Source organism: Odontomachus brunneus, unplaced genomic scaffold (genome assembly GCF_010583005.1).
Source record: "Odontomachus brunneus isolate Ranch 3 - 2012 unplaced genomic scaffold, Obru_v1 Obru_scaffold_024, whole genome shotgun sequence".
Taxonomy (NCBI): Eukaryota; Metazoa; Arthropoda; class Insecta; order Hymenoptera; family Formicidae; genus Odontomachus; species Odontomachus brunneus.
The window spans coordinates 1,377,295-1,402,768 of record NW_022639474.1 but is presented as its reverse complement, the minus strand read 5'-3'; the positions used below and the strand labels follow the sequence as shown (position 1 = coordinate 1,402,768).

The 25,474-nt window shown below is 43.9% G+C and overlaps 1 protein-coding gene across 3 annotated transcripts in view; it reads right to left on the bottom strand.

Annotated features, from left to right (window-relative positions):
* LOC116842356 (CUGBP Elav-like family member 3) overlaps positions 1-25,474 on the bottom strand; it is a 332,691-nt gene that overhangs the window by 44,481 nt on the left and 262,736 nt on the right. For 2 of the 3 annotated variants that reach the window (XR_004377714.1, XM_032811459.1), the window contains one exon: positions 5,208-6,717. The exons of the other annotated variant lie outside the window; for it this stretch is intronic. Coding sequence is in view for 1 of the 2 variants with exons in the window: in XM_032811459.1 (XP_032667350.1) it covers positions 6,664-6,717 (54 nt within the window). In the remaining variant the exon portion in view is untranslated. Of the gene's footprint in view, positions 1-5,207; positions 6,718-25,474 lie in introns of those variants that run through there. 3 annotated transcript variants of the gene reach the window in all.

Below are 25,474 nucleotides of genomic sequence, written 5' to 3'. Positions count from 1 at the left end.
GTCGCTCTACTACAGTCGAACAAAGTGGCCCTAATGGCGCAAAAACAAACTCCGTCTCGCAAAAGTTGCGGCGCGGTCGACGCGAAGTACCGCCTAACGGCCAAGAAGAGAGATAAGTAGAAGGAAGAACGAGTAAGAAGAGAAAGACGACGACAACGACGAGAACGACGACGTCGACGGCGACGGCGGCGACGACGACGACGACGACGACGGCGGCGGCGGCGACAAGCATTTGTCACCGTGCCCCCCATGCGAGCAACGCCTTCCGTTTATGCAAACGTACAGCCCCGCTGATGTTTACCTCTTTGCAAACCTAATTTCAGTTCCCCCCGGAGGAAGAGGCCGCGGAACTTCTTCGGGGGTTCTGTTCGTCGTAAAGGGGAGTCTCGTCCCCCCACCTTCCCTTCCCCCGCCCTTTTCTTGCTCACTCTCTTTCGCTAACTTTTGCGCACGGTGGCAATCCTTTACGACGCCGCTGGGAAGCGAAAGGAATTGCAGCCTCGCAGTCCGCTTGATAAAGGAGTTTTCTAAAACGGCATGAAAGGAAACATAGAAGGAACGAGATTTACGGATTTCCTCGTGAATACATCGATGAGGCGCCTTGTATCGGCGCTTCGGCACAGTCGCGTCACCCTCTCGCGCTTTTCTTTTTCGGACTGACGCGCTCTTGTAAGCTCAGTGATTCTTCAGTGCGCACGAAGCACAAGGGCACGTGCGTAAGTATTCCTCGCGCGATATTTCGAAGAAAAGATCCTCGAGGGATCTTGTCAATTAGTAGTGGACACATTTTAAGGATACGCCGCGTCTTCGGCACTCCGCACCCAGAGAGACATCTCACCCTCAGCGGAATCCTCTTACACAGGGTGAGTCAGTGACTATTGCCACCTGAAATATCTTTGGAACAAAAAACAAAGGTGGTCTTCAGGTCTTGGAGGTTACTCCACTTAGGGAAAAAACGTTACCACCATGAGACGCTTTTTTCTAAGTGAAGGAGAATCCGAAGATCAGTTTTTTGCTTCGGAGGTATTCCAGGTGGCAATAGTTACTGACTTACCCTGTATATGGCCTCAAGAGGATTCTTGAGTCTATAGGAAATAAAACGTGTTGCAAATAGATGGAGTTCGTCTTTTTGAGAGAACCGTTATATTGAGAGAAAAAAATATCTAAAAGATAAAAACTACTCTTTTCTCTTACTCAGTAGGGGTACTAATAAACGTATTTACTTCCTAAAATCCTAAAATCTCTCTAAAACAAACAATTGCTTCACGAGAGATATTAAGAAAATGTTAATAGATTTTCCTATTTTACATTAGTACAAATAAATACGTAGTCAGTTAAACCACTGAATAAGTATTTCTCTTATTTCTTAGATATCTTTCTTTTCATTGCAAAATGCTTTCCTTTTCGTTCTAGAAGAATTCTCTTGAGACCATAACAGATAAGAGGATTCCGCTAAGGATGAGATTATATTTTTGGGTGTATATGTGTGTGTGTGTGTGTATGCATTGTATTTCCGCTAAACGCACAGGCGTTTCACAAGTAGATAACAAATTATTTCCAAGGAATACGTGAAGATGAGAAGAAGAGTTGGGGGATGAAACCGCTCCAAAGCGTAATACCGCCGCAGTTTCCGGAGAGCGCGCGTCATAACGAGCGGCGCCTTTAATTTGCGTTTAGAGGAATCGGTCGTTTAACGCGCTGGCTCTGATTTTCTAGAATTCTTCCGGATCATAATTAATCAGCGACTCGCGCGTCCAGCAGTCAGCGAGTACACGGGGCGTTTTTGCTACTCTTTTTTCTGGCGAGCCTGTCCCTACGAGAAGTACCGCATTATTTATTGCGAGGCGAAGGATCGGCGGCTGGGAAGAAGGGGCTTCGGGGGGGCAGGACGTAGCTGGTGTATAAATTATGCATTTCCACGACAGCTTTATCGCTCACTTCTTTCCCGTCCTCTCATTGTCGTGTTGTCACAAGCAGACCTCCGCCGTCCTGCTCCTCTTTATAATCCATAAATCCAACAAAGTCGCGTCTCAGGACGGCGCGCGGCGACATTTCCGCGACGTCCTCCACCACAGTTTCCTCCTATTACGCCCTTTGTCCATATCCATTTCGTCCTTTGTCTCGAGGATCCGTCTTACGGTCTCCCTCGGCTTTCTCCTACCTGCCAGCGCTACCGGACGCGAGAAAATAGAAAGGCCGCCGCGTCCTTTATCGGCCACCCCCGGTGCAATCTTTGCGCGTGGAACTGCCAGAATTACGTCTGATAGACACAAGACTAAGAAAATATCGCGTTTTCATATTGTCATCATATGAGACACGCTACACCTCGATAACGAGTCGACGTTTATTAGTGACGGTCGATCAGAACGGGTCGCGTCGCATCGCTGGCGGCGTTTTCAGCGGCCGTGGTGAGGCGCAATTTCTTTTTACGATGCGCGCTGGAAAGCCAATTTCCTTCGCGCGTGCCACACGCGCGTGTAACGCGACGTTGTAATTAATGCACGCGGCATAAAGCAAAGTTCGCGTCGCACGGTGGACGGAGGTAGCGACAAGAAACCGACGTGGCGGAGTAACGGAAAGCGTATACGCGTGATTATGCCGCCTGGGTGCTGGACAGACCACCATCAGCGGCAGCGCCACACCACCGCGCTTTTTCCTCGCAGGCCCGCGCGACGGCGCACGAATACCACTAGGAACAAAGACATCGCGACCCCAGGAAACGCATCAGCCCTCGGCGACGGGATCATAACGCGTTATGAGAGGAGCTGGCTCGGCCGGGCTGGACGCGACGAGGTTACAGTTTTAATGGTGTCGTGAAAATGGCAACGATACGACGCGCGCACCACACGACTCCGGGGACGTGCGTAGATGGAGTACCGGGACACTGCTCTCCCGGCCTCTTCGCAATTTTGTTTTTTATTTCCCGTGCGTAAAATCACCGGACCGCTCCTCGTCGTCGTCGTCGACGACGGCGACGCCGCCGCCGGGAGAAGGAGATATATTTTATGCCGCAAGAGGGAGAGAGGGAGAGAGGAATTTTGCGAAATATCGCGATACGCGGAAAGATTAATCGCTAATAATAATAATTTCAACGATTATAGATCAACGTAGTTCAATATTTAATCTACCTCGCAACGTGCGAGGGCATTAGCAAGAAGTTAATTTCGCGGACTGTTGACATTTCATCATGTAAATTTATAATAATGACATATTAAAATGACCTCTATTATTTATTCGGGCTATGATTAATTCAGCTCCGGGATGCGCTGCGGCCCAGCGAGTAAATATGATTTCCATAATTAGATATAAAATTTAATACGTTCCAATAGCATGCGCCGCGGAAATATTTACGACTCTATAGCCGCGCCGACAAGATTCCCGATGATACTCATCAAATTCCGAGTGCACAAGATCAATCGACCCGCGACAATAATCAATCAAGCTCACGGTGTTCCGCCTCGCCGGCGAATCCTTTCGACGGTGGAGAAGCAGGGGAAGAAGACCATCACCGCGACGACGAAGAAGGCTTGATTAATGAGACGGTTGTCGAGGGACAAGGGACGAGGCGGCAACTGGCGGGATAAATAGACGACGATAAAAATGGAGTGGCAATTAATTTCGGACAGCAGCCGTGAAGGGAAAATGTCGTCCGGGCCGGAGGCGCCTACGCGCTCGAGGACGTCCAGGACATTATGAAGAGGAACTCGTCGCCGGGCTTCTACGACGGGAAGAACGATGTGACGTGCGGGAAAACGGGGGAAGCGGCAATCGAGGCCGCACTCTCTCGGGAAATGTGGCAAAACCGCGAAAGAGCGAGAGAGAGAAAGAGAGAGAGAAAGAGAGGGAAAGACAAAGAGGACAGTGCATGGAGGCGCCACGCATTTATGAGGGCTTCGCGTTTTCGCTAAAAAATAACGTGTTTCGTAATCGCGCGAGCGCGACATTCAACCGCAGCGCCCCCTTTACTTCTCCAGCCACACCATCGAAAGTTATACGAGAAAAGATGTATCGCGCAAAGCCCGCGAATATGGAGCCGGCATCTGGCCGATCGAGAAGGAAGGGAGGGAATCACAGTTGCAGCGAGGGGGGAAAGAGCCGGCAGTGGGTAGCATCGCGAGGCTGATGGGGACTGCAGGGTGGCGGTGGTAGGCAGAAAGGAGCGATAGAGATATCTCGTGCTATCGATAGATAACTCCACCCTATCCATTCTCTATCCAACTTTCGCATTTCTCTTAAAACTTCCACGGCTGCAGCCGTGGGGACGCGGCGGCCGGGGAATCGCCGCTCGAGGGGAGTGCAAAGGGGAGCGAGAGCGGCGAGCTCTGAAACTTTCTACCCGCTATACCTCACCGATTGACGGGAAACACATCACACAGACGCGGCGCAGCGCGACGCCGCGATTTCGTCTTCATAATCCGTGCCAGTTTGCGGCGAACTTCAGCCGGCCGGCCGGTCGCCCTATTAATGGCGGATACACTCGACGCCATTGTCCGCGTATTTTTCACGACGCGACGCGACATAAGCAGCATTCGCGCGTCTACGTGTTCATTCTGTCCTACTCAGCGCCTTACTCTCATCCCACTTCTCGACCTCGAGGTTTCTCCCTCGCTACTCCCTTCCTCTCTCCACTTGCCTATCCAACCGCTCTATAATTGTCCGGAAAGACCTTTCATTCGTGTCTATGGATAACTCATTAAAACTGCAGAAAAGATTTGACGGGCACGATGATGAGCGAGTCGTTCGCCCGTTCCAAAGTCCAAGTTTGCACTTGGATCAAAATAACAGGTTCTATTCGAGAAATTCAATTGCGTTCTGCGCTGAAAAATTAGACACTCGAAGGCTGCATTAATTGAAGACGAAGATCACGTCGCGTTAACAGGGATTGAGAATATCCTACCTCTTCGAGTCTCCGTTCAAAAACGTCTGTAATGCTTTAAATTATGTTGACCGTAAACTAAAGTCTCTCTCTCTACATAAGAGTGAGCTTAGTTAACGCACAAAGAAAATCGTAACGTTAGGCTGATATATTGTCTTTTTTCTTTTTTATATACTACTAGAACACCACATAGCGCGCGCTTTGCGCGCGCCACTTTAGCCTTTTCGTTGTACTATTTACAATTATATTACAATACTCGTTTTTACAAATTATATTCCCAGCAAACACAATGTTACATGTAACGTACATGTTAGTTATAATTTCCTATTCAACAGTGTAACTGTTATATAACACGTATATTATATAACAGTTATATTGTTTGTTGAGTAAGAAATTACAACTAACATGTATGTTACATGTAACATTGTGTTTGCTGAGATTACAATAAATATCAAATTCATATAACGCGAACAACACAATCAGATCCGTCACATGCATCTGACAGCTGTAAGCAGATTGAATCTAGCATACCTCGATCAAGCCAATCGAGACAGTCGGGACGGCTAATCAGCGTCGCGGAAAAGAGGCTTCAAGTTTCGATACATTCGAGATTTTCGGTAACGCGCACTTTTTCTGATAGGATATATTTACTATAAAATATATATGATATATTTTTCTCTTACATACACATGATAATATTTCTCGGTGAATCGTCAGTGAATCGCAACGAGTCGTATCAGACCTCGCAGCGGAAACGTAACGTAGGCCGGCCACATGCCAGACACGAAATGCACAAAACTAACCCGCTCTAATCCTCTCCATCGAAACCTCGCAGCTTCTACCGCCGGTAGCTACCGAGTGGTGGCCGCCCCTCTACACGTCGCCGCAGTGCACCCCCGCAGGGCTCGTTAATATTCACGGCGCGACACGGCCGCTTTTTCGCGGCGTTGTGTTACGGGGAAAAAGATACGGCCGCCCACGGGAATTATTGTATTCCCGCGGCACGTCGTAGTTCGCCGTAAGTGCGCGGCCCATGAGGAAGGTGGCTTGGGAGAGCGCGGCGCGACGGGGACGAGGAGGATCGGCGAGAGGGTAACGGCGGTCGGCTTGTCGGGAGCTTCGAGGGTCGAGAACGGCTCGAGAACAGAGACGAAGGTGGAGAAGGTGGATAGCGCGAGAGGCACTCACCCTGCAGACACCGCGGCGGATACTTCAGCAAACCGTAGGTCGGTGGCATCGGTGAGCTAGGCAGGCAGGCAGGCAGGCAGACAGGCAGGCAGGTAGATGGGTAGGTAGGTGGGTAGGTAGGTAGATGGGTAGGTAGGTAGGTAGGTAGGTAGGTAGGTGGCGAAGGGTGAATAGGGGAGGGTGGATACCCGGGCTCCCCAGTTCGCGTATTAAGCCGGCCCGAGCGAACTCTGCATGCCGATGAGCTTAATATACTTTACTTTGTCATAGTCGTGTGCACCCACCTTTACGAATGGCACAGCCGGCGGACTGACTGTCGCGCGAAAGTCACCCCCCATCCCCCCCGTAGAGCCTACGAATGTCTGTTAGCACCGCCGCTTTCGTCCCCTCTCGCGATATCAGTATGAGGATCGAACTTTTATCTGCAGACGCGATATGTTCTGCCTGAAAATTTACCGCGTCGATGATTCGAAGAAACAGGCCGTGTATTGTATTTTGTCACGCGCGCGCGGGCATAGACCAGGCCGGTTATGATTCGCGATAACGATGTAGATCGTGAATCATGAGTCACTCGCGTGAAATACATTACAGCATCGAGGTTAGAATATCATCGCTGGCACCAAAACGGTCCCGTGCAAGATGTTCGTGCTTACCTGGAACAGAAAGGAGATAAGAGATCGTGAGCGCATGTTCTTGAAATACGCCGACACGTGTTTGCATAACGTGAGTGATATAAACAATTTATATCTGATGTATATGGAAATTGTGTTGTCTCAATTTTATGCTAACACCCTACAAACATGGAACAAATTTATTCAGACCAACTTTTCAAACATCACCGTTCTTAAAAAAAACATATGTTTCGTTTTTTCATTATAACTTTCTTCAACTTTCGTGGAAACGTGGAAGCATCAATAAATTCATATTTCTCGAAGCTTTTTACACTCATGAAAAAAAGTTTGAATTTCGATTATTTTTCCGGAAGTTGTGAGTGAATGAAAATGCGCTGGCTCAAATTTACCCATGTTTAGAGTTTTTGATATTTTAGGTTCAGAGCTTCTAGAGTTAACGTCTGAACACAAATTAACACTGATATCGCAAATTCCCGGAGGTAGAAATTTTAAATTCGGCCATTTACCGCGAATCGCTCGTTTGCAGGAGTAAAAAAAAGAAGGGAAGGAAAAAACAAGAGACGAAATCTCAAAGACGCATTTACCGCGCTGCTTGGCGCTACTAGATGAAAATTAAGCCGGGCGCAATTTAAGCCAGACTTTCCACTCAAGCGATGTAGGTGCCACGGCGATATGAACTGCGCCGTCTATCCACCCTCTATACGAGCGGGTAAATTTAGTTTCGCGTTACGTCATGGTGTAATATCGGCAAACTTTTAATCAGAATCCCGAAGAGCGAGGAGCGTGGAAGCATTATTTTCCGCAGTGACGTTCAAGATAATGCCGAAGATCAAGCAAAACAAAATGGAAAGCACGACTAGGGCGTGGTAAAAATGAAGGGCGAAAGAGGCCGAGGGCGTAGTACAAAAGAGAATATTGCGCCAGGGACCTAGTAATACGAGTGCAATAGAGAGAATGAGGCCCGCTGTGTCTCAGGAGAAATCTTCAGACTTTTCGTCTGATGTGAGAAGTCATCGCACCAGAGATGTCACTGAATAATCTCGTCGTAGTAATGATTGTTGCTGCTCCAGAGAAAAGATAATCATGAGCGAGAAACTTTCTGCGTCATATTTGGATTAAAAGAGAACGTAAGCGCAAAATTAATGATTTACCGTTTGCCTGTACGGCCGCCTGCATCGTTCATCTTCTTTAAAAGTGTGTGAGAAAAAGTTGAATGTCTAAAATTCGTGAATAAATTACTCACGCTGAAATTAGATTAAATATATATTATATTACATGCTGTAATATTTTTAATTTACAATTAAAATTCGTTGAATCCAAAATTGTCTAGACATAATTTTACACGAATAGAATTCGACGAATTAAAAATTTGTAACGTGATACGTAATAAAAATTCGGGATTAAAATTATGTCTAGATATAATTTTTATTATGCTGCGGTTAATTTTAATTCTGAATTTTTATCCTATGTTTAGACATAATTTTAATTCTGAATAAAATTTGGAATTAAAATAATGTTTAGACATAATATAAATTTGTAATTAGAATTATATAACAACATAAAATTTAGAATTTTTAAATTATATCTAAAACATAAAAAATTCAGAATTAAAATTAACTGCGGCATAGTAAAAATTATATTTAGACATAATTTTAATTTTAAATTTTTATTATGTGTGTCGTGACATAATTTTAATTCGTCGAATTCTATGCGTGTGAATTTATGTCTAGATAATTCTGGATTCGATGGACTGTAAGTTAAAAATATCAAAACATATCCTAATTTCAGCGTGAGCAATACATTCGCGAATTTTTAATGAGTGAAATTGCTAAAAATAAAGCAAACATAATTTTCATTCACATTTTTCATATAATTTTTAAATATCATATATATAGCTATTGAATTGTGAAACGTCGAGATTGTGTAACACATATCGAGGTGTTGCCACATATTGAATTTTGTAACTGCTCTACTTTATCGCTGTTACGCCATCTCGCCAAAAGACTGTTCTACATCTATTAGACTAGTGTTGCAGTTTTCACCCGTATAAACACAAACTATTACATGCAAAGTGTGTGTGTAGAAATGCGGATACAGAGAGGCGATAAAACCACTCGGGAATTAAATAACTTGTCTACTCGTCAGGCCACTTTCAATTTAAATTGGCAACGCGCAGAATCTTTTTATGCAACAATATAACTGGTTAATGTGTTAACGAAAAACATATAACACGATGTATTTTGCATGTACATTAGACAGATCTCCGTGAGAAAAATTTTGCGGGATAAAATTTCGCGAAATTTCACCGAGTTTTCCCACGCAGTATTATAAGAATAGCAATAAGAATGTCTACGTCCTATATACCGTCTTTTGATCCATTTCCCTATTTAAAGGCTGACGTTACTAAGATTGATGATGCGTTCAAAGAACACTTTTATTTTACAAGGATTTATTACAATGTAACGACGTTTTCTTTGGCTTGACTGGCCATGATGGATACTACATCAATGCTTCTGCGGAGGATAGTAGATTCATAACTCGCATAATAAATCTAAAGTCATGACGTCAGACACAGCCGTTTGTGTACGTGCTATTCCCGATGTTAAATGCGCTTATAATTCATCTAGCATTGCCTCCGTCATCGGGACGCTCTGTCATTTATGGGACGAAATTACAGCGATCTAGGGTCCAAAATACTCGGGTCGCATTATTAATTTGCGCGTACGATTTATTCAAACAGCGACGGGACAGCGATATCATTCCTAAGTGATGTTTGCCTTCTTTACATATCTCGCGATATTTCCGTAGAGCGGATGACACGCGAGTTTACATCGTTCTGTTCATTGAAACGTCGCGCGAGTAATCGGCTGCGTATGGTGATGCCTGATGCAGGCAATGCCACGCCCTTCGCGACTTTAATGCGACGCAACGCAACGCGTGCTGCTCTCGTGCGTGCCGGCTGCTCCCGGTGCGACCTCGTGCGAGGTGCATTTTGCGGTCGCCTCGTCGGGTTTATAATAATTATACTTATTGTCCTCTCTCGCACGTTACGTCGACGATAATACGTGCACGAGATGCACGCACGCACGCGAGCACGCGACGCACAGCTTCGACGCGACGTGGCCCGATGTGGCAGTTCGTATTCCGACAAACGGCGCACAGGTGTAACTGCGTGCCGCATATACGTCAATTTAAACAGCAAACAATACCGGCGTGGCACGTACCTACGTCTACGTTACAATCATCGTGCTCGGCACATTACGGCCGTGTAACGCGAAAGTACCGCGTGCTCCGAGCCGCAAATTACTTCGTCGTGTTTCCGATACAAACTGCGCATTTCATTGAAACGCCAAATGCGATGGTTCTTGCTTCTTTGCTCCAGGTGACGAACAATACAACGTGTCCTTCGCAAGTAGGAAAGGAAACTCTAAAAAAAACTCGTCAAAAACGGGCCAGTTTTTACCTGCTAGGATTTATTGGACAGCAACTGTTCAGGACAGAAAAATTCCGGCCAGTATTTCTTGGCCAGTCACTGGCCAGAAACTAGGCTATAAAAATGGTTGGTAAATGCTGAGCAATTTTTCTGTCTAGTAAGAACTCGGCAAATACTGGCCAATATTTCTTGGCTTGTTACTAGACAAAAACTAGACAAACTAGAGAAAATGGTAATCGAAGATAAAACTACAACATTTACATTTTAATACTGAATAAATTTGCACGTGAAAGAACTTTACCTTCTGCAGCACGAGTTTCACATAATAAAATATAATATGTCACAAGATATAGAAGCAAACGATAAAAATTATTTGACGGAATTTTGTGTATAAAGGAAAGTTTGTGGTTAGAGAATGGTAACTGGAGTGTATGAAGTTGGCACCCCACTTTTTGAAATTTATAATTTTGAAAGTTGATCCAGATTGTTCTGACTTTGTACCACATTGTTCCAAAGTGATATTGCTTCATTCGAAACGATTTTCGAATAAAACAAAAAAAATGATTTTTTGAGCTGGCACCCCACTTTTCGGAAATCGAACATTCTGATACCGCAATAGATTGTTCTAGTTGTTCCAAACGTTGTTCCAAAAGGACAAGTCCGTAAGTTGAATTATAAGTCCAAAAAATGAAAAAAAATGTTTTTGATCTGGCACCCCATTTTTTGAAAATAAAGCATTCCGATACCGATATAGATTGTTCTAGTTGTCCCAAACATTGTTCCAAAAGCACAAATCAATAAGTTTAATTATAAGCCCGAAAAATTAAAAAAGTTTTTTGACAGTCTATCGGACCAAGAGTAAACTTATACTATCTTTCTTGTTCCAACCGAGATCTTTTTGTTCTGAGTTGTTCTAGGCTTAAGAATTATAGTTGTAGAGTATGAGACTCATAAGATCATTCGTTCTCCGAAAATTCGTAAAAAAATCGATTTGACAGTACTCGACGTCAAGAGTAAACACATGCTTCCTTTCTTGTTCCAACCGAGATCTTTTTGTTCTGAGTTGTGCTAGGCTTAAGAATTATAGTTTTAGAGTATGAGACTCGTAGCGTCATCCGTTCTCTGAAAATTCGTAAAAAAATCGCCTTGACAGTACTCTGGGATACTTTAGAGAGATTATATTTTATGTTCCAATAGTTACTTTAGTCATTTATTAACAATTTTTTGCAATAACAATTTAAATTTGTCGAAATCGACAAAAAATGTAATTCTGTAAAAAAATCCATAACTTAACAACATATTAAAATTAACAAAAATATTTTCAGATTTTTTTAGATGAAACTATTTTCTTAAAAAAAAAAGTTCTATATACTGATTTAAAAAAGTATAATTATTTGGATGATTGAAAATAAGGATGATTGAAATATATTTCTGAGGTGATAAAAATTCAAGAAAAAGATGATTTCTTACAAAAATTAATCTTTACTATAGGAAAATTGGCGGAAATAATTACAAAATGTCATGACAAAATAAAGTGAAATTGCTTCGTCGTTTAAGCCTAGTATAATTCAGAACAAAAAGATCTCGGTTGGAACAAGAAAGGAAGCATGTGTTTACTCTTGACGTCAAGTACTGTCAAATCGATTTTTTTACGAATTTTCGGAGAACGAATGATCTTATGAGTCTCATACTCTACAACTATAATTCTTAAGCCTAGAACAACTCAGAACAAAAAGATCTCGGTTGGAACAAGAAAGATAGTATAAGTTTACTCTTGGTCCGATAGACTGTTTGTCAAAAAACTTTTTTTTAATTTTTCGGGCTTATAATTAAATTTATTGATTTGTGCTTTTGCAACAATGTTTGGGACAATTAGAACAATCTATCGGTATCGGAATACTTTATTTTCAAAAAATGGGGTGCCAGGTCAAAAACATTTTTTTCATTTTTTGGACTTATAATTCAACTTACGGACTTGTCCTTTTGGAACAACGTTTGGAACAACTAGAACAATCTATTGCGGTATCAGAATGTTCGATTTCCGAAAGTGGGGTGCCAGCTCAAAAAATCATTTTTTTTGTTTTATTCGAAAATCGTTTCGAATGAAGCAATATCACTTTGGAACAATGTGGTACAAAGTCAGAACAATCTGGAACAACTTTCAAAATTATAAATTTCAAAAAGTGGGGTGCCAATTTCATACACTCTGGTAACTGACTAGTTTTACCGGTCGATTACTGGCGAAGAAAATGTTGTCTAAACTAGTCAGAAACTACCGGAATTTCTGGCCAGTTACTGTTTAGAAAGAGATCGCTCTTTTTACTTAGATTCCTTATACTATTCTCGTGCACTCTGATGTAAAGCACGAACTATTTCGACTATCAATAAAAGTCGCCTTCGTTATCACTACAAATCCAAGTGTTATTTTGGTTGAATCTCTTCTTACACGTTTTTCACTTTTAAACATATTTTTAATACTTTTAAACAAATACATGTCTTAAACGTTTTAAATAACGTGACTAAAAGCGATAAAAAATGTGTAAAAAGAACTTCAATCAAATTATTTTAAAATAGCAAATGGATTTGCAGTGATTAATGAAATGATAGCATGAAATGATGATCACATCAAACAAATCCACTATAATCTATACATTGATATAATACTATATATAATATAGAATATTTGTTTGTTTCCTATAAACTCCTAAACTCCTAAATTCTTTAACTGATCTGAACCAAATTGTGCATGGTTACTCTCTAGAATCCTGTGAAAAAAGTAGACATGGCAATATGAGACCCAGCACTCACTTTCTCCCCCTAATTTCATTCCCTTGAGACTGATAACCTAGGCAGGCAGTTTCAGCTAGTAAACGTATAAAGGAGAATGCTTAATCAAATACAAATAATAAGCATGATTGCAACCATGTCAAGAGAGAAGCTTGCACGCTACATTTCACCGCGTCGGAATCATAAAATCCGAATTAAAGATTTAGCGGCTTGTTTAAATACGACGACTGACAGATTTCGCCTGCGCAATTCATTTCATCTGCGGAAATCTATCTTTGAACCTTTAAATTTCGAAAGTCTATGTGACGAATGAGTCGCTCGTTATTTTGCCAATCCGGAAAATTACTGCCGCGCGATTAATAAACAGGCGAGCGCAACGACGAGGGAGTGAAATTGGTTACATCAAAAAGAAGACTCCATTTTCGCGGCGTGACTCTCGCGCGACGGCGGATATCGAATTAACTCGTCCTGCGATGTGCGCATAATGTATATAACGGCGTTCTGAATAATATACAATTCTTTTGCTTTGCAGAGAGACGAGCGCGTTCGCATTCTTAAGAGAAAGGACGGGGCGTCTCGACTGAAAATTTCGCAGCGTCGCGTGGCTTCGTTGCCCTGAGAATATTGGAAATGTCATTTTAGCTCTGGCATATTTCATATGGCATAAAACCAGCGCGCGCGCGCGTACCTGGCGCGGTACTTAAGAGCACTCAGGTAAGTGCATTCAAAAATGTATGACGCCCTTTGGTTTTCGCGAAGAGAGAGAGAAAGCCCAGTCGCGTACGTGCAGGACGAGGGTAGCCAGCCAAGCTGGCAGAGTCCTCGTGATCATTTACGTACGAGAAACCATAAACCCTGAATTTAAGCCATATCCCGCTCCCGAACAACCTGGATGAACCGGTACGCGATACCGGTACGTGTTCCCGCGATTTACACGGGCATTACCATTGCAAAGGTAACGTCATAAATTAGAAATACCGTAACCGCTGCTTTCGTATTCAAGCGGCGATATGAATCGGCGATATCTTTAATCGTCGTTGGCGCAGCCGCGGATCGACGGCCAGCCGCTTGAGTTCCATTCAATTGGAGCATTTTTAATCCGGCAGTTACAAGGCTCGATTTCTGGAACGTTAAGCACAAGCTGTGGGTGTACTTTTTGTCAGCAACACCGCAGTTTTTTATCAGCAATCCTGTCAATTCCAGCCATCAAGATTTAAACTTTAGGCTTTCGCTAAATAATTAAAACTAGTTGCAAATATCAATTTACTAAAAAACACAACCTTATGATTATTAGATGAGCAAAACACCGCAACTTTCAAACTCACGGATTTTCAGTTTTATAAATTTTCAGTTTTTGAATTTTCCTCTTTTTTTGAGGCAAAAAGATAACAGTGAATGTTTGACTTGGTAAAAATTGATTAGCGATAGTTACAAAAATTGCAATGGCTAAATGTTCGCAATAGGTTCACGCGAACGTTGAAGAGTTTTAAAGCTACGAATACATAAGCCGGAGCTGCTGCCATTTACCTGTGACCTGTGCGAGAGTCCACGAGGGAGGGAGATAACGACTTCTTGAGGACTAAGATGGGAACTCAACTGAAAGCTACCGAGGACTTGGAGTCATACTTATCGGTGCTGTCAACGTTATTAAACCAAATGTACCGCCTGGGGCATGCTCGAAATACATCTTGTTATTCCTGGGTTAAGATCGCCATTGTTAAAGTACATCTATAACGCATCGCGTCCGGTCACTGTCGGAGGACATTTGAAGCGTGAAAACATTCGGCAACTCGCGCGAAATTTCCGACTGCATTAAGAAGTAAGCTTATTTCTCCGGCGGTTTCCGGCAATTGATTGATATCCGTGCAGAAAATTAAATTATGCATTAACGTTGAGTCTTCAAAGTAGCTGTCAATTAGCTGCCGATAAGAGCAAATCACGCGACGGTATCGCGACACTGGAAATACCCTTGTTTGCAACGATTTGAAAGCGAGTGAATATCGAATTGGAAGGTGGAATATCGCAATGTGTTCCGCCGGCGGACTTGATAATCCTTACGGCGACCAATAAGCGCGCCGCTGAAACGCTTTCCCGATATGCGGGGACTCGCGGATATTTATGAATATTTATCCGAGCGTTTGCTGGCAACAAGGTATGGCCGGCACCTATAATGTGTAATTAAACCGGGTGCAGGCCGATGTGCATCTGGAGGGGCGCAGAACTCGCTCGTGTGTGTCGTTGTGTGCGCATGCACGCACACGTACACAGACGAACGGGCGAACGGGCGACGGCGGGCTCGGTGGGGGTGCGCTCAGGCCGTTAACAAAAAGTTATGTAACAGGTCCTCGCGAAAATTGAGTAAAACCGGCCGCTAATTTGAATTTATGGCTCTTTTAATGCTTTTCTCGCTTTCGCGGCGCGTTGCGCTTTCGAAGCTCTTTGTGAAGTGTATTCATGCTCTTGGCGTGACACCGCCAACGTTACACATCGATGTGGCTATCCGAAAAAGGAGAGAGAGAGACAGAGAGAGAGAGAGAAAGAGAGAGAGGGGGAGAGATAACTGCGAATGTACCGCGATTTTACACGACATAATAGCCACAACTAATGGAAAGGACGTAAATTTACGCTTAAAAATCGCGGACAAGAGCGGCGAATTTACATTTCGCTGCGGCCCGCACAATCTACGACATTTACACCGCGTCGATCGACGCGTTCGCTCTCTAAAAGCGAAAATTTACAAATAACATCGCGGACAACGCGACATAGCGGCAGTGGTGGCACACTGCTCCCTCGAGTACGCTCGATAACTCGCGCACGTTAGGAATAATCGGCGAGAAATGCGCGCGAATATAGGCAACTACTTTCTCTGCCAGTGCGCGGCCTTATCCGTTCCATCGGAACGATTATCGCTGTGCCATGCTCCGTACGAGCGATGCTTTTGTGTATAAGCCTCGTGCACAGACAACGTAGCCAGGCCGTAATGTATACTGAGAATAATCCCCGACGATAATAGCGTAATAGCTGAGTCAATGAAGATCCTCTTATCGCGTGGCGCAACAACCGGCGAAAAGAATCGGTTACCTTAGAGACGGAGAGTCCATGCGAGCGTTATGTGCGTATAAAAGTCGGGGCGTGTATCATTATCAAACGTGCACGCGCCTACAATGCGGCACGTAGACTCGAAGCGGTGGTTCGTGACGTGTGGCGTGTATTCTAAATTTATTCTGCGATCTGCGGCTTACGTGCTGAACCGCGATACTCCTATTACGCACGTTAAACTGGTTTTCGCCATGACGCAGGTCGCGAGATCCGTCGCGGGATAGAGTCTATCTCGATATGCAAAACACTCGGCTCGTGATAAGCTGACCAAGCACAATCGAGAGCGAAAAACGACGGGACACTTTTTTCTAGCTAAGTTAATGAGACAAGTGGTTATCACGTTTGAGGAGCGTTGTTCACAAACTTGCGCGGTAATCGACCGTGACAGGAGTCGAACTGACAATCCGTGCTGTGAAAGTAGATTTTATCAAGACAACCGTATATCAATATATTCGACAGCATTTCGGCCTAAACCGTTGCAACAGTAGCGCTCTAACAAGATGAAGAATTTTGTGCTTTAAGTATAAAAGACATCCAACGGCACAACCTAAATGAAAATCTAGGAAAAATGTATGCATATAAGTGTGAAAATAATGAGAGAGTGAGAAAGAGAAATAGCGCATTACTTTCACATTAATATTTTTCCTGGATTTTATATGTTAAAAATAAAGATATTTTTAAAACAAGAATGTTCTTTTCTTCGATGTATAATGTAGAAAAAATTTGAAGTATGGAAAATTTAGAGATTAAAGGATATAAGGGTATACGCAGAAGTATTTTTTACAAGCGGACTCTTTCGATAGTTTTGAAAAGCGCATGAATAAAAATTTTCATACTGAATTATATTTTTTATACAATATTTTAATATCAGATGGAGAAAAGGAGAGTTAATCGAATTAATTTGGTTGCATCAAATACGTTTTAGTTAGGAAGAACAGAGTTTCTGGTTCTTCAAACCGAATTTGATTTTTAAGAACCAATGATCCTGCTTTTCGCATTGTATAAAAGGTATCGTGCCATATCTAACACATATCCCGATTTATTCACTTAAATTTTCATGTTAATTCAACACAAGGTAAATATGTTAATAAATGACACAAGCCAAGTAGAAACATCTCAGGGAAAAACTGATTACTGGCCAGTAACTAGACAGTTTTTACTGGCTAAGATTAATTAGACAGTTACTGTTTAGAAACTTGGCAGAAAATACTGGCTATTTTTTTCATGGCCATTTAGTCAGAAATTAGACTTGAAAAAATAGTAAGTAAATACTGGATTCTATTAAAAACTCTGAAAATACTGTTAAGTATTTCTTGGATAGTTTTTTATCAGAAACTATGCAAAAAAATTAGTAAGTAAATATTGGATAGTTTCTGTACAGTAAAAACTCTGAAAATATTGTTCAGTATTTTTGGGCCAGTTATTTGTCAGAAACTATACAAAAAAAATGGTAAAGAAATGCTGTGCATTTTCTGTCCAGCAAAAAATCGGAAATTAGTGACAAATTTTTTTTAGATAGTTCCTGGCCAGAAATTAAATAATAAAAATGATAAGTAAACGTTTTGTATTTTCTAGACAGAAAAAACTTGCATAGTATTAGATAGTATTTTTTGGTCAGTTCATAGGCAAAAACTGGGAAAGAAACATTAGTAAGTAAATTCCACATAGTCCTCACTACCGCTTCCACCGCCGTCGTTGTCGTTGCCAGCCGAGCAGAAGTCGATTTGGCAAGGCAAAGATGACAAGAACAAAAAATAATAAAATAAAATAAAATATTATATTAAAGATGAAAATAATTTTTTAAGTAAAAATTATAAAAATTTAATTTTAATAAAATTATTGTTTCGATACATATATAGTTAAATTATTTATAACTATTAATAAACTGAAAAAAATAGATACTGATCAGAAACCGATAAAAAATGTTGATAAAATAGTCAAAAACTGATTTGAAACTATCTAGTTCAACTGTCTAGTTTTTGACGAAGTGAGCGTCAACTAAACCAGTCAATTTCTAGCTAAAAAAACTAGCTAAAAACTAGCTAGTTACTAAAAATTCCTGGACAGTTACTGATCAGAAACTAGATAAATTTCTACTCGGGAACTTATCTGTATACTTTACATCCAAAATACGTTAAATTAACACACGGGTATATTAGAAAATTAATAAATTTCTATGCATCTGCGTAGAATTGCTTAAAACTGTGCTTAAGCGATATCGCCATAAGGTCATCTTGAGAGGGAGTCGGGGCAAGGGGACGCTATAAATTATTCAATTCCTCGGAGCTCTCAAACGCACAATTCTTAGTGGACGAATTGAAATTGGAACGCATGATATATGGCGAGGTACCAGAGTACGGCCGACCGATAATGCGCAAATCGCAGAATAGAAATGCGTCATGTCCCATAACGATAAGACGTATCGGGGCACTTTTACTTATAGACAAGGAGCGCTGCACGAAGTGCAGGCGTGTGCTTATCGTCGAGGAAGGGGGTTGCACTAGCGTGGATTAGTATGGCCGGGCACGCAATGCGTCGAGAATGCGAGCGTCCCCGTGAACGAACGTACCGAGAAACACGCAGGCTATTCTACACGCACTCTGATCGATCAGAGCGTCATAATGCGCTAAAGTAGCGTTTCAGATAGCGCGCGTGCTATCTTTTCACGTGTAGTCGAATTCGCGGCGAGAGAGAGAGAGAGAGAGAAAGATAAGAAAAAGAGAGAATAAAATAGAGTAGAGCATGTATATCCTCCTCCCTGGGGTGGTTTCCCTTGAGATTAATAAAAGCCATACAATTTAAGTAAGGATGTGTGTACGACGGCGAGAATATATAAAGATAAACACAGTAAGGTATAATAATTGCGATATAAGGGTTCAATAACATAGTAAACTAAAAAATTAAAATTTAATTAACTCAACATTATGTTGCTTAACGAAAGAACGCAAGGACTGAGAATATATTAATTAACTAATGCGTCGACTTAAACCTTTACTCTATGTACTCTATGTACTCTATGTAATAAAAATAAACTAGACACAGATATTAAAGAATAATAAAAATGCATTATAAAAAATGGATAATAAAAAATAACAGAAAGTAAATAAGCTAAAAATGAATAAAGAAGTAATAATAAAAAGTAATAAGCAATAATAAAAAGTAATAAATAATAATAAATAGTCCGGTGAGGGACGGTTAACACGATCCGGTATAAGTATCCAATTCGAGCATGTGTAACTGCAAAAGAGAACTGCGAGAGAAAGGAAGTAAACGAGAGGCGAGAGGTGATCTTCGCGCAACCGAAGCAGATGACGCGTTTCGTCGTAAAGAAAGGAGGGAAGAGGGAGAAAAGAGAAAACCACTAGCCTCAGATTATCATTCATAATGTACATTTGTACGCGCCGCGTAAAGCTCGTATAAAGGAGGTGGAACTTTCGAGTAGACGAGACTCACGGCAACACACACAGCGTGAAACACGGTAATTTGGCTGTATCAATTTTGAATGAAAACCGCCGGGCGGGCGCACCCCGCGAAGGGACTTCATCCCTTTTCATCGCGCAAGTATGCCCGACGTTTTATTCGCGAATAAATCGGATCGCTCAATGACCGGTTGCTTTCTATAAAGAGGAAACCGGGAGCCGTATTTCGCCAAAGAGACGTTATAATACTTGGATGCGTATCGAGCACAAAGCACTTTCCGCGATACCGTACACTGTACAAACGCGAAGCGCGCTGCGAGAGCAGTAGTTACTGCTACGGTGGTGGTGTTCCCGCGCAACTTTGTTATCCGCGACAGTGAGGAATCCTCGATCGTGAAAAAAGGTAGAAGTATATGGGACGCGCGAGAGCGAGTGAGCGCGCGCGCGGCGGAAAAACTCTCTCGATGCCGAACACAAAGGGTTCTGCCGGGCATTCTGGCAGCTTTGAACTCTCGCGACAGAGAGAATAACTCAACGTACCGCGGAGCAACGTATTTTTCTTCGCTAACTGCTATTTCGTGTTTTATTCAGTCCTTTTTTGCTCTATTTCATCCGAGCTCACCCCTCTGCACACGCAGCCTGTCGGCTCGGGTGCATTACCGTAGGCGGTATCCGGTTTCGCCGGAATCGCGAGCCCCGCGGAAATCTGCCGAATAAATAATCCCGAGGAACTGCGTGCGTTCGCCCGCGCGCGCGCAGTTAGGGGAAGAAGCCGTTACGTGTATAATAAAGTACGTAGCCGTCATCGGTGACGGAGAGGGAGGGAGGGAGGGAGAGAGGGAGGGGGAGACCGGCGGCGACGTTACCTCGAGAGCAAATATTTTCGTCCATTTGGACGCGCCGCGGCCAGCGTCAAAGCGCGCTCTCGCGAATATAAAAATCCACCGTAATGTAAATACTCGACAAGAAGGAAGGAGAAGCTGTTTCTATGCATCACGCAGTAGATCGCATCTATGTGTAAAACCTCTTTTCATTTTTTTTCTTTCCTTTTTTTTTAAATAATTCGAGTTTCCCGAAGTTTCGTGTTTTCAGCGAAAATCCTCCCGACGCGCAACTTTGCTTTCACTTTGGGGAAGTAATCAACGAGAACAGGTGCTGCGCGGGCGCTCTCTAAATACTGGTGTCTGAAGACACGAGAAGCGTCGGCAATGCTTATTATACATATACACGTGTTGTGTATGTGTGTGTGTGTGTATGAGTATCGTCGAATTTTCTCCGGGCAACATCGACGGGGAAATGTCCCAGGTATCGTCGTATACATACTTCGGAGGTAGCTTTACTTTAATCCGTAATTGGAAAAACTTTTAAGAGGTCTCCGGGTCATGCCGCGCAGGATGACGTGGAGGGAAGTTCAGCCAAAGGGAGAAAGCGCCCGCCGCCCTTCTCGCAGCGGCGCTCCCGGCTCCATAACTCTCGATCTTCCGTTTCGTTTTAATTATTTCATCTCCGCACCCGCTATACTCCTCCTCCCCCTAACCACCCTCCGCCCTCCGCCCCACCCCCAGGGCGCCGGGAATACTAAGCAGTTTCATTATTCGCCGGCTGATTCCCGTTAAACCGCCGTCGGTTTTTCTCCCGGTTTCATTATCCGCCGCGGACGGAATGCAAATGAGCCGGGGCGTTGCTAAACGCGCGAGATTTTTGAGTAAGACGCACCCCTCCCGAACCCTTCCGCGAAATAATAGGGAAGCTTTTAAAATGCATAATGTTATTGTTCCCCCCGCGCGCGCGCGCGCGCTAATTGAAATTTGTTAACATCGCGTCCGCGCGCGTGCGGCGCAATAATTGCGTGTAGTCATGCACGGTATTACGATGATTACGCAGAAATAATTATGCGCGATACGAGAAAATGTCGCGGGCGTACAAAATCGGGCGTGGGGAGCGTCTCCCCCTCTCTCTTTCTCTCTCTCGCCCATTCGAGAGACGCGTTTCGTGTAATGCGCTTTTTAATCCTGTCCGCACCATTCGTCCGCTCGCGGTGATAATAATAATCGCGGAATACGTTCCGCTGGGAGCGCGCGCGTCCGGAAAATACAATTCGTACAACCGTTTCTATTACCTCCGGCATAATGCATGTCGCATTACGCAGACAGATCGAATTTATTTAACGTGCTTGTATCATCGAATAATTAATGAGGGGTTAACGATAGTCGCGCTCGCGCTTTTGCGCGACGGCGCCGCGACGCGACGTTATTTCGAAATGAATGGTCGCCCGCGCGCGGAGCGGCGCTCGCCGTCGGCTTAAATAAAACGGGATTGACAGGAATTTTCGACTCCACGACAAATATGGGGGGAATGGGGAGAATTCAATTTTCCTTTTCGATTTTTTTTTACCTTTTTCCCCCTACACGCCTCCCTTCTCCTGCTTCCAGCCCTAACCTGAATTCTCCCGGCTCGCGACGTGCGCGACGCTCGTTTCTTGTCGAAAATTTGAGGCAGCGTTCTGTACGCTCCCCGTGCGTCGACACACAGACTGGGTTCTCGAAAAGAAAAAAGAAAAAGGTAGATGAGAAAGGAAAAGAAGGAGATCTAACCACCCCGCCGGTGTGCTTTTCGATCGATTTGCAGCGACGATGTTTAACGCTGCATCTCCGGCGATTTCTCAGCCGTTTGGGGACGGCGCTGGGACGAAAACCCGACCGCCTCGCGTAGCTTCGGGCGGTAGCAATTTTATTAGGTTCTCTCCAATTGACTCTATATTAAATTTAGAGGATTCCCGCGGGAGCACCCTCCGCCTTAGTCGCTGCGACGACCGTCGTCACCGCCACCACCGTCGTCCTCGTCCTCGTCGTCGTCGTCGTCGTCGTCGTCGTCATCGTCGTCGTCGTCGTCGTCGTCGTCCTCGTCGTCGTCGTCGTCGTCCTCGTCGTCGTCGTCGTCGTCGTCCTCGTTCTCGTCGTCGTCGTCTCTCCTCGTCCTCAGCCGGCTCCCTCCGTTCCTCTCACGACGGTGTAGCATCCTTTCGCCTCTCCACGAGAGAGAACTCCCAAAGGACGACGCACGTGTCGAGCAGGCTGCGCTTCTTATAGCGCGGGCGTTACGGCGGCGCAATGTTTTTAGGCAGCCCATAACTTGACCCTGACGCGTGCAGGATAACGTATCGAATGCGTGCCCACGAGATATCTTTCGAAGAATGACGAGAGGAAGAGGGGAGGAGGGGAGGAGGGTCAAGTCGGGTCATTCGTCTAAGAGAGACTGCAATCTCGCCGCATGGCGTATCGGTCGCTCTCTCTCTCCCCTCCCCTCTCCTCTCTCTCTCTCTCTTTCTCTGTCCAGCCAGGTGCCGCCGAATACGAAACTCTAATTGGAGCAGCTTACCCCTGGGACCGGGCCTCCGTCCTGCGCTCGAGCAGAAAATTGCTTCGTCTCGTATTATTTCTCGCGCCAGATTCCCGGCGTATTATCGAGACCGTTTGTTGGGGCTACGGCGAGGAAATATCGATCACCATTCGTGCGAGAAAGAAGCGTGTCCGAGGTATAGACGCGGCCATCGTTCTCTCTGCCGAGGTGGAGAAGTTTGTAGTGTCAATAAAGTGGGTATCAGCCATGTACCTTACGTGCGGATCAATGACCGAAGCCTTCGGGTAACTGAAAGGCTCTCGAGAGCTTCTCCCTCCCTCCCTCCCTCCCACCCATCTCTCTGCCACCCTCCTGTCCGCCGTTCTCTCTCACTCTCTCCTTCCATCTCTCGAGGTCGAATCAGCAAAGCCCTCACGTCGTAATCTCCGATATCCAATTGATTTTCCAGCTGGTATGCTCCAACATCGCGGGAGACGTGGCATCCTACTATTCAATTAAAAGTTTCCCTCCCCCCACCTACGCTACACCGCGTCGCTCACGTTTTCTCACACTCGCGTCCACCTCCCCGTTACCGTCAAGAGGCAACAATCGTAGTGTGTATGGAAGAGAGAGAGGAAATGTGTGAGAGAAAGAAAGAAAAAGAGAGAGCGGAAGGGGCGGGAGGGCAGGGAGATTTGTTCCCTTTTCCTCTCCTTCTCTGTCTTTTCCCCGGTGAGTGTCGAGTGCCACAAAAGGGCTGCTTCACGAAGGTTTTCTCGAGCTGTATTTTTTTGTAATAAAAAGCGCGAGCCCTGGGCGACCAAGTAACCTCTTTCATCCAACCTCCTCATCAGTGCACCGACCGAATTTCGAGGGTCGGCCGGCGCTCCGCGTGGATTTTAATTTCAAATAATAAGAGCGGGGCTTAAAGCCGACTACTTGAAGAAAGAAACTTTAGTATGATTTTCCTTGTTATGCCGCTTCTCCCGGCCCTACGAATCATTCTTTCCCTTGGACCGCCTTTTTGCAATTAAAAGTTTAAAGAAGGGATTTTCTCGCTGTCGCTAACAGTGGATCGATTCCTGCAGAGAGAGAAGTCCGCCATAAACTAAGACTACCGCGCCGTCTGAGATCGCCTCGCAACTAAAATCAGACATGGAATTCAACTTTCTTGGTAGAGAGAGAGAGTGCAAGAGAGAGAAAGAGAGAGAGAGAAGAGAGAAGGAGGGAGAGAAGGAAAGAGAAGACCTTCATTTTCTCATCGTGCAAAATTTCTTTCGTCTACGTTAGTCATTTTACCGACGATGGTATGTCTTGTGGTTGTGACTTTCAGATTTCAGTTAACAGATGAAAATTCTCTCCTTCAAGCAAAAGTTCAACGTACAAGTACACGGGAAACTATAAGCGCGGCATTTTTCTTCTCCGCGTAACGTCGATGCTAACGGCGGCTGTCTTTGTGTGTGAGAAGCGCGTCTGAGAGAGAAATCCTCAATGATGTGCACAAAGCCCTATCCCGTGTAAGGGATCTTGAACCAAGGTACGACGGAGCTTGAGACGCGACAGCGACAAACCGCCCACTATTTACAGCCTATTTCTACGTTTTATCGCCGAAGGGAAGACGATAGATAAAAAAGGAAAGAAGAATTAAAAAGTATGGAAGTTGCGACACCGCGACTGATGTTCATTCTGATGCAAACACAAAAAACCAATGTCTTTTATATTTACATAATTACACTATTTGGTCATAGTTATGCAAGAATGGTCCAACACGAAATACGTTTGGAGAAAAATAAAAATAAAAATTTGATATCTGATCTAAAAAGTATAGATAGTTGAGGTTCTTCACAATCGTTCAAGAAATCGAGCACGATCGATTTTCTTCTCTTTAAGGATATTCATTAACAAGCTTAATTCTTAAAGAAATGGACACATTTAATAAAAAAAATGGCGTAACAGAAAATTAAATCTGCTTTTTAATTAATTTTAATAACTCATAAGACTTGAATCTTTTATGTTTTGTGTAAAAAAACCTATGAACTATCTGGTGGTGACAAAAACTCAAAAGTCATAATTTTGTGGGTTGGACCACTCTTACATAACTATGGCCATTTGATCCTAATTCCGCAGCAGGACGATCTCACGTCCATAGGAAGCGCGGTAATTTTCCCTTTCCAGTGGCTTTTGTTTCAAGTCGCTACGATGTCTACGAACGGAATTATTGACGTTTGCATCGACCCGTGCGCGCTCGATCGGCCGCTACTACTTGTTTACCTTCCAGCGCGCTGTGGGGCAGGTCGTGACGCGACACGTGAGTGTGTGTGAAAACAATAGCCGAATTCCGCAGAGTTATTTTGGAAAGTGACACCTCGCGCGTAACGGGACGCAGCGAGCCTAATTCCCTACTCCGCGGTCCGACCAAGGACGGTCCGATCACGTGCTCGCTGCGGCCACGAGGTTTACCCTCTCACTTTGGGAAAGAGCGAACACGAAAACATAGTGGGCCAGCGCGACAATAGATGGTACGCTCGATCTGGCGCTAATAGAGATCCTCTAGTAAAAAATGCGCAAACCGGTTGTTTGCAAGAATATGGCGGCTTCCATGTGTTACATGTGTTGATATATTTATGAATATATATATATATATATTTATTTATTTATATATATATATATATATATATATATATATATATATATATATATA